The sequence below is a fragment of the Eschscholzia californica genome, unplaced genomic scaffold (assembly GCF_041429995.1).
Source record: "Eschscholzia californica isolate CP2 unplaced genomic scaffold, dmEscCali1.0.p SCAF_5, whole genome shotgun sequence".
Taxonomy (NCBI): domain Eukaryota; kingdom Viridiplantae; phylum Streptophyta; class Magnoliopsida; order Ranunculales; family Papaveraceae; genus Eschscholzia; species Eschscholzia californica.
In genome coordinates this window covers 23,040,223-23,050,369 of record NW_028238472.1, presented here as the reverse complement: position 1 = coordinate 23,050,369, position 10,147 = coordinate 23,040,223, and the positions used below count along the sequence as shown (strand labels likewise).

The 10,147-nt window shown below is 34.4% G+C and overlaps 1 protein-coding gene across 1 annotated transcript; it reads left to right on the top strand.

The window, feature by feature from the left end:
* The first annotated feature begins 635 nt into the window (after window positions 1-635).
* On the top strand, window positions 636-7,146 carry GONST1 (golgi nucleotide sugar transporter 1). Its single transcript, XM_086642304.1, has 10 exons — window positions 636-1,027; window positions 1,571-1,744; window positions 2,155-2,386; window positions 2,542-2,681; window positions 3,592-3,721; window positions 4,783-4,881; window positions 5,024-5,178; window positions 5,662-5,778; window positions 6,486-6,583; window positions 6,710-7,146. Exons 1-10 carry the CDS (start codon window positions 1,017-1,019, stop codon window positions 6,766-6,768), a joined length of 1,215 nt encoding a protein of 404 aa, XP_086498430.1. The 5' UTR covers window positions 636-1,016; the 3' UTR covers window positions 6,769-7,146.
* The last annotated feature ends 3,001 nt before the right edge of the window (window positions 7,147-10,147 follow it).

Sequence of the window (10,147 nt, the reverse complement as noted above, 5' to 3'; positions counted from 1 at the left end):
TATTGGTTTGTCACAGGGACGGATTATGTCAATGTTATAAATCTTTTTGGACTCAAACCTTGATAAACTTTTAGATCATGTCAATGTGAGTAGATCTTGAGGCTGCTTATGGAGTAGAAAATGACTCAAAAAACAAATACAATAAGCTATTTTACATATTACAATAGTGTTACAAAAATGGGTTTTATCATTTTCAAAATTTTCCGGCTGATGATCCAAGAAATGGTCATCAGTTGGATCATCAGCTGTCTGAGGTCGATAAGTCAAGAAAAAATCAATATCTTACTAGTATAAAATAACAGTTTCATCCCAAGGCGGTAAATCTAAATTGCCTCGTCAACATCGTCAATCAACAGTCGGTTAACACAAACCTATAAAAGGTAACATACTCGCCTTAAACAAGACACGATCACAAACTGAATCTCAAACTTAAAAAATCACTTGAAGGTTTCACCTCTATTTTGTGAGGAGCAGTTCGAGATTCAACGAAACAGTCTCTTAACCTGAATAATAACCCAAAGTCAAATTCATACATCAAACCGTCCAAAAACATAAATAAACTGGTTTGACTTCCGATGGGTTGACTAAACGAGTGGGTTAGGTCAGTCCAATTTGATTGGGTTGGTTCCACTTCCACCCATGTTTGCTCACATCACAATTAGGTTGTGATGGGTGCACCAAGTGAAGTAAGGCTTGCCAATAAAACGTCACAAATTTTGGACACTAAAAATTGAACAGCTTGTCAAATTAAAATCAAACGAAAGTATTCCATTATTCTCTTCTCCTTTCTGTTCCAATTCCTGGCAGTTTTTCTTCCTCTCTCTCTCTCTCTCTCTCCACCTCTCTCTATTTAAAGAAGTGTTCTCTCTCTAGAAATTCTTCAACGGGTCTTCCTAATTTACAAGTTACCTATTTGTTTGGGCATGAGTTGATTCGAGGGATGTTCAGTTTTTTTGGGATTCAGCCCTTCCCCGGATTTTCTTCATTCTTTAACAGTTTATAACTAAATAGCATAAATGGGTTCAAGGTAAAGCTCTTCAGTACTTCATCTTTAGCTTCAATACTAATTACTGAAAAGTTTTCAGATTCATCTTCAACTACTGTATTATTGTTCTTGGATCATCTTTACTTACCCAAGTCTATGAATGTTCCAAGTAGAAGAATGCTAGTTGCAATCTTGCAAAATTCCATCTGGGTATTTCAATTAGTACATTTATAAGAACTTCAATACATGTTAAACCTAATATGAAGTGTGATTGAGAATGGGTTTACTTTTTTCAGTTTTCTCTTTTATTGGGTTTCTAAATTTGTGGGATCTCAAGTTCTTACCATTTTTCTCATTTGACCTTGTTATGACTAGGAAATGAAACTAAATTCGTGTGAATTCGAACTCAATGGAAGTTCTTCTGAAAGAACATGGGTTCTCTTAATGTGTCTCTTCGAAATTTTTTTGCGTCGTTCTTAATCTTTTGCACTAATCTGTTTCAGCTGCACTCTAAATTTGTGTGGTTAACTTACAATTGGTAATAAGGGGTGAAAATTAATGCATTTCTCTACTTTTTTGTTCAAGAACTATGCCTTCAGATATTCAAGTAGATACTCCTGATCAAGTTCTAGACAAACTTCTAATAGATGATATAAACAAGGTGATCCCCAATTTGGAAAGATTTAGCTTCTCAAGTCGCGAACAGAATGGAGTGGTAGATCAGGTTGCTAGTCCCATAAGAAGAGAATTTACCAACAGGTATTTTACTTAATTTGATATCAATTATCTTCGCTTTCTTGTATTTTGTTATAATTTTACATTTTTACTAGATGATATAGTTAGTTTTCTGTGAATTTTTCTTTCCAATATCCCGACATTCAGTTGTAGTCATTATAACCAATCTGTTGGAAACATGAGACGGACACTATTTCTTTTCTGCGAAGAAACAATAAAATCTATTAAATTGTGCTAAACTTTCATGTGGAGCATAAAATCTGTGATTAAATTGTCCACGAATGTCGGAAATGCACATGAGTGATAACATTTGCCGATGCAGCAGAAGTGGTCACGAGTGCGCTATCCTTATTTCATACTTTAAAGTATATATTTCGGAATGTATTTGTCGTTAGAAATCGGTTTTGAATCTAATCTAAGTAGTTTTTGTGTAGGTCACTCTCAATAACGAAGACTCTCAACAATGATGAAGACGACTTGGAAGTTGGTAAGGTGGATAAAGAAAGAGATAAAACAATTCGGAGCTTTAGGCTAGTGAAAGTCCAAAACCAAGCTCTATTATCCGGTTTTGCTTATTGCATCTCATCCTGCAGTATGATACTTATAAACAAGTTTGTCCTGTCCAGCTATGATTTTAGTGCTGGGATATCTTTGATGCTCTACCAGGTGCTTTAATACTTTTTTTATTTTACTATTTTCTTACAGAGTGCTTTCATAATTCATATTTGTCGCCAATAACGTTTTATTAATATGTCACCACATTTGATGATCCTGAACCAGTTTCTTATAAATCAATTTTTTGGTGCTGCTTTTGGATGCAGAATTTTGTCTCGGTGATCATTGTTTCCACTATGAGTTATTTTGGTGTTATCTCGACAGAACCACTTACTTGGAGATTGATGAGGGTCTGGTTACCCGTTAATTTTATATTCGTAGGGATGCTTATCACTAGCCTTTTTAGGTACGGAATCTTTTTCTCGTAGTTTTCATCCATGTTTTATATTTAATTTATGTAAAGTTTATCATTTCAACTACATATATCCAAGATGGAAGTATGCACATTGCTAAATTGTTAGTTGAGTACTGTTTTATATGAACAAGAATACAATATATGCTATGAAACATTTTCCAATTTGTTTACCTACAGTGCCCTGCCTCTTATCTAGCTCAGAAGCTAAAATATTTGATTTTAAATTCTGAGTGTGACTAGTGACTAGCAGCATTTTAAAGCTTTTGTGCAGTTTTGCGGCATTCAATGAACTTGATTGCTAAATACCAGTGCTTTAGAAAGTCTGAACCTGAGTCACTCACTTAGAGTAACTACTTATGCATGCTTTAGAAAGCAAACTTAGAAGCTTGAAATGGTTGTAACGGGGCTAAGCAATCTGCCTTAGAGGGAAGCAGCCGAAAAAGCAGGTACAGACAAACGGAAGGATGAATATGGTCTCGAAGTAGTACTGCAACAAACTTCGTATATAATCACAAAGCACCACAAAGAATACATAGAAAGAGATGGATATCCAAAACTCGTCAGTTTTATATATAATTTACCATCAGTCTATTTATAATAGAAAAAAGAGAAAGAGAAGAAAGAAAAATCATACTCCATATTTCTGCAGTTTGACTTGATTACTTTCTTACACAATCCCTTAAAAATCTAGTTATGTGAACAAATTTGAGAGTGCAACGTTCGTTCTTGTGAATGACACAAACTTGGGTATGTGCTTTACTTATCAACTAGTTATTGAATTAAGTTTGAGAACTCTCAACTTGGTTTCCTACGTTGACTTTCAATCATATTATTCACATCCCAACAGAAGAACAAAGTGATCTCTCTTTCATAATGTCTAACTTTTTATTTCATCTTGCAGCTTGAAGTATATTAATGTTGCTATGGTGACAGTTTTAAAGAACGTTACAAATGTTATAACTGCTCTTGGTGAAATGTACTTATTCAAGAAGAGTCACGACGGTAGAGTTTGGGCTGCTCTATTCTTAATGGTATTTAACTGAACCATTAAGCTTATACACATAACACATTACTTTTGCTAGTTATTGAGATTACATTTAATAACTTCTTGTGTTTCCTGTGGTTTCCCTTTTTTGGTCTTTCTGACTTTGTTCAACTCCTAGTTTCGAACAACTCTGCTTTACACTTTTGCTGAGTTTCCTCCTCCTACTATGCTTTACTATACAAGAAGATAAATTAGTGAAACGTTTGTGAAGGAAACCTTATTAAACAAATGGCAATTATAATTTGAGAAAAGTATCACATATTTTCTCATAACATTTGTTTCAGTTATTAGTACATCATTGTGAAACTGTACAGCCAAATCCTCTAATATTAATGAAATGTTGCCCTGTTATATAGGTAATTGCCTGATTTCTCTTGTACTTAGTCAAATATTTAATTCATTAATCCAACTATATCGACGGAACTTCTATTTAGTTTACTTAATTAACGGGTTGGTTTGACTTAATTTTATAATCAAATTCCATATACAATGTTAGCAGGTAAGAAAAGAAACATCAAAAGAAAATCGGAGTCCAAATCTAGTTGACTATGGTTTTGGATTCTTTGATCCAACTCATATCCCTACTGACTTTTTTATCCAACTCAGCTTGACCTATATTTAATCCGATCGACATAGTTTAGACTAATGCATTTGGCCTAATATAGGTGAGGATCATCACATATATGTAGGATGGTCAATGAATGTGAAATTGTACATGGTAATGTAGTGCAAATAAACTAGAAATCCATTAATTTCATGTAGATATGAATAGGAGTTGACATAGAAATTAAACTTTATTCCTTGGTTAATTTCGGTGAATCTGTTAGATGGGTTCAAACGAAAAAATAGACACAATAAATTTTATATCCTCTTTGAGAAAATACAGTGTATCCATCTGATATATATGGAGTTTATTTAATGCACTATATACTTTTCTGAAGCACTAGTAATGGTGATATTTGATACTTGTAAGTTTGATCTAGTGCATCACATTATGCAGTTTGCATGCCGAAGCGGATTGATTTGATTAGGTTTTACTTTGTGTAGATCATTTCAGCTGTTTCTGGTGGAATTACAGATCTTTCTTTTCATGCTGTGGGTTATACATGGCAGTTAGTCAATTGTTTCTTGACGGCATCATATTCGGTAACTATTCCTATTAAATTGTCATTATCACTCTGGGGTCCTGCACAATATAAATGATGGATGAACACATTCTGCTCTGACTTCTCCAATATTTGTTTGATCTTCTGCGTATGATGGATGATTATGTACAACTTTTCTGCAGTTGACACTAAGGAGAGTAATGGATACAGCAAAGCAAGTCACTAAATCGGGAAACTTGAATGAGTTTTCAATGGTCTTGCTCAACAACACCCTCTCCCTTCCTCTAGGAATTCTGCTTATTTTCGTGTTCAATGAAGTGGACTATCTAACTAAAACGTAAGGTTTCTTTTTCTTTTTTGTTAGAGTTCTTACTCTCCTTTCCCACTTAAAATCCCATATCTAGAAAAATAACATACTTCGATGTTATTCAAAAGGTTTGGCTAATTACAAATGTGTTCCGCGTAAAAGAATTTAAACATATTTATAACTTTAAAATTTAATTTCTTGTATTTTCAATTCACAACCTTTTTGGACTCTTTGATACTCTCTCTACCTGGTAAACCATTTCCGACATAGACGTATCAACTATTTCTGCAATTTTCATCTGCTTTTAATTTGGCATCAATAGTTTCCCTCTTCTTTTTTCCTTGTTCTTTACTTTAATTTTATTTTTGGTAATATCAAAGAAAAAACTCCTTCACTGAATCTTTCTCAAGTTTTAGTTTTCTGGTTGCTGGCTATTTTTTTCAGTTGAGTAGTCTTGTCAGTTTCTAGACTTTTACTTATGGCAACTAAGACATTCTTGAATTGAATTGGCAGACCACTTTTGAGAATGCCTATTTTCTGGTTGGTCATAACATCAAGTGGACTTCTTGGTCTCGCGATTAGCTTCACGTCGATGTGGTTCCTTCATCAGACGGGTGCCACGACATATAGGTAAGCTACCCGAAGAATTGCTTTAGATTTTTTTTTCAAATTTGCGTTTTCAGAAACACATATATATTCATGTTGCGAGTTGGGACACCTAAACACCATGATGTGACAAAACTTAAAGAGATGAAAGGTCCTGGTTTATGAGTATCAATATCGGAAACCTTACAGGGTGGCAGATGGGGAAACCAAAAATATATCCAAAATGAGGGTACAACCTTTAGGGAGTTTCTTGTCTTAGTCCTAAATCATTTACTTGCATATTTTTATTTTTGGCCTAGACATTGTTAAATTTGACACAGATAACATTAACCGAGAATAGTGTTTTTTTTCAAACTCAGTTCTGAAATCTGACTCAAGTCACATATCAGAATGTGTGAATTTGTGTACCTTGTCTGAATGCCTAATTTGGGTTGATTTTGGGTCCATTTATGTAAACCATATCAGATTCAGACGGCATGGATGGAAATATCTCAGTCATTGCGGTGGAAATACTTTGAAATTTAGTTTCTTAACCAGTCATGGTTAAGAGAAAATAATTAAATTTCGGTTTCGGTCGAAATATTTCAAAATTTAATTCCTTTCTTCCATAACCATACCTTGTTTTGATGGAAATGTTATGTATAAAATTTGTTTGGTTTATATACAACATCGGTGGTCACATATATCCTGACATTGTTTCTGTAATCTGGACGATGATTTGTATTCTGCAGTCTAGTTGGGTCACTGAATAAGATTCCTCTCTCCCTTGCTGGAATCCTGCTTTTCAAAGTTCCAACTAGTTTGGAAAACTTTACGAGCATCCTTTTCGGTAAGTTTCTCCTCTATACAAACCTCTTATTTATTTTTACTGAAACGACCCAGCTGATGTTTGGGCAAACAAAATCGAACTCGAGCATCTTTCATTCACAATACACACTTGCATTATGTTTCACAGGTCTCTTGGCCGGGGTGTTCTTTGCTAGGGCAAAAATGCGAGAAAGATCCCAGTCCTGATGTAAACGGAACAAGATCAGGAACTGCTACGCTAGACACGAAACTGGGTTTCTTTATCAAACCAACTAAGAACTAGAATTTCGCGTATTAGGTAACTCCTTCAAATCGAACTGGAGATGAATATTTTCTTCTTGGAGGAAGGAATCGTATAAAGAAGTCCTGCATTTCGGTTGAGTTTTGTTTATCTCTTGAGTTCCCATTGACTTTAACTGGAGACAGCTGACGAAGTTCTCTTGCTTGCTGCAATCCATCAATATATGCATATGAAGATGATGTCGCCATGAATGTTATTTTCTTGAGTGTTACATGTACAAGATACAGGGAACACCCAAAAACTCAATTATTGACATCCTCTTAAGCTGATATAATTTGGTATCATCAAAGGTGCTTTACATGGTTCTCCCTCTCTCTCTCTCTCTCAAAATTTCCATCTCTCTCATGGGCCCACGGGTTTGAGGGCCCAAACTAGAGCTAAAATTGGTTCAATTTTATAGTAAGAAAAAAGAGTAATAATAGAGAACAAAAAAAAGTTAGGCAGACCCCAAAAATATTATGTGGCTTGACGTGATCCATTGTTTAGTGGATCAAAATTATCAAACCACGAATCATGGCAATGTACATAGGATTTCTGCCTAGAATTTGTTTGGGCTTGTTCCCTCTCAATTTGTTGGACTAATTAGTTTAATTGTCCTTCTCGAACACACAATTCGATAGTGATTCCGTTCGACAAATTATGTAACAGACTAACAACAATATAAAGTATAATTTTATGACCGAGTCGAGTATTGGATACCCTCTCCTTAAGACGTTATTCGTCCCGCAATGGTGCTAAGCCGGGTTGTATATACGAATCGTCTCCCAGGATAAAACTGTCTACCTTCTTGAAGCGTAGCACTTCTTTCTTCAAGAAACTTCAAACCAAATAAGTAGAGAACTCTCTTAACTTCTTAGACTTCTAATGCAAACTCTAAACTTAGAAAACTAATTGATTTTTCTATATCTAAAATGAAATCTGGATTATCTATATATAGATGATGGTGACTACATGGAGAGACATAATCCTAGAGATGTGTCTCTCCTAATTTTAATTCAACCAAGGCAATGGTTCAAATTGCCCACAATCCCCCACATGAATTAAAATTTATTTTATATGAAGACTATGCAAACTGACAATGCATACAGGCTAAGAGAGTTCATATGGAAGTTGTTCCATCAAGAAAGGTGGCTTTTGGCTTTGAACCTTCTTTAGTGTATGACTACCGGACTTACTAAATTGATTAGTAAACATGATGTCTTGAACTATTCAATTTTCGCAGTAAGTCGATACAATAGTCAACACACAACTTCTTCCGTACATATTTGATTCTTTGGTTGTGTCCTTTTCGGCCCTGGACAGCTCCTGGATTCATGAGTGCTTTAGAGAATTCCGCCTTAAGACATTCTCATAGAACCGACATCAGTTGTAGCTATAAGTAAACATTTGTTATGAATATGCATTGGTCATAGCAAATATTGACCAACAGCAACAAAATTCGTATGCAGTTGCTACGCATATGTCTGTGTCAATTAAACCACAGGCACAAATTTTTGAGAATTTTGGAATCACCTTTTTGCTATGGTGCATTAAGCATAGCAAATGATTGTCATTTTCTTTTACGGAAATTCTATTAATCTTTGTTTTAGGACATTAGAATTCACGGACACAAAAACACAGTCATATTAGAGTATAAAACTTTTCATTCTATTTTGTATCAAAATACCATTCTTTTTCATTAAATTGTAATGACCTTTTATCTCTCGTTACAGGAAAAGTTGGAGAATGGAACCTTCGTACAAGATTCTTTTTGTTAATGTATAATACGTTGAGCTCTTAGATATATAGACATGGATTAGTTTGGATTGTTTAGTCAATATATTACGTTCATATTTTGGTTAACTCAATCTGATGGATTTTTTACTTTGATATATGTATGAAGGGTTTTCACTGAATGAACGGATTAGACAGGTCATTGAAATGTCATTGTATATTCATTTTAGTTATATGTATATATATATAAATAGATGCAGGTTGAACAAGGTTACAATTAATTAATCTTTATTGCTATTAAGATCTTAAAATGCAAGACTTTTTGCTACGAAAAATTTCCGTAGCTTATGGACTTTCAATGGGTACAATATTTTAAAACTGTATGAATTTTTGCTACGAACTATTCCATCACAAATAAACAGTTGACGGTCAAACTTTTTTGGACATTAGTTACGCCAATATCCATAGCAAAAAATGTTTAACTAGTAGTTACGGACGAACTCGCGGCAAAAAAGTTTGTAGCAAAAACCTTTTGTGACGGCGATATTAGTTACGAGAAGAAGGTCGTAGCAAAACATCTTTCGCTACGAAATTACAGGTAATTGCTCTGGCCGGTGTCCATAACTAAAAACCAACTGTTTTGTAGTGAGAGATCCACCAATTTTTGTATGTCTCCAATACAAATCTCTAAAGTTGTTTTGTTTAGTTATATGACATGATAATTTGTGTAAAGTCTTTTAATTATTTTGAAGATATGTGAAGACTTGATTTCTATTGGTCTAAATTTTAAAAATGATGAGTTGGACAATCAGAAATATCTTAAGAGGAAACTGTAGAACTGAACTATCTTTTTCAGATATCTCTATTTAACAACCGCCACATCATCTTAGAGATCCTAATTGAGTTTTGCATGGGAAAAAGTTTTAAAAGAAAAATCCTAAAAATCTAACGTGACACTTAATATTTTTAATATCGATTATTGCATTGTAGATGCTCTTATTTTCGAACTTTCTCTTCAATCTCTTCAGTCTCTCTCTTCAATCTGTTCAGGCTCTCTCTTCAATGACTAAGATTATACCTCCAGAACTTATTTTCAAAAGATGTCATTACGCATTTGATAGAAAGGTGTCAACTTGACGCGGATTATACCCTCTTACCAAATAATTTAGCTTTATTTATTGGGAGATTTCATAGGCAATGCCCAAAGTTGTTAAAGGCAAGGTTGCTAAAGGCAATTTTAAAAATGGTTAAAAGGCAATGTGTGTATAGGAGGCAATGGCTCAACTGATGTTTGACCTAAGGACACAATTGACATTGTTAGGTTGTCGCCAGACGGTGATCTCGGACGGTCGACCTTCATAAATTAAAAGTAGAAGTTACTTTCTTCATCCTTTTCTTCCCTTCTCCGTTCTTCCGGCAAAAGTCGACGGCCGGAGTTCGACCGACGACTTTAACTTTTGTTCTTCCTTCTTCTTATCTTCTCCCCTTCTCTTCTCTAATCTTCTCTTATCTCTCTAGTATATCCCTCTCTAAGTTATCTGTAATTACAGTTTAACACTTCTAGATTCGATT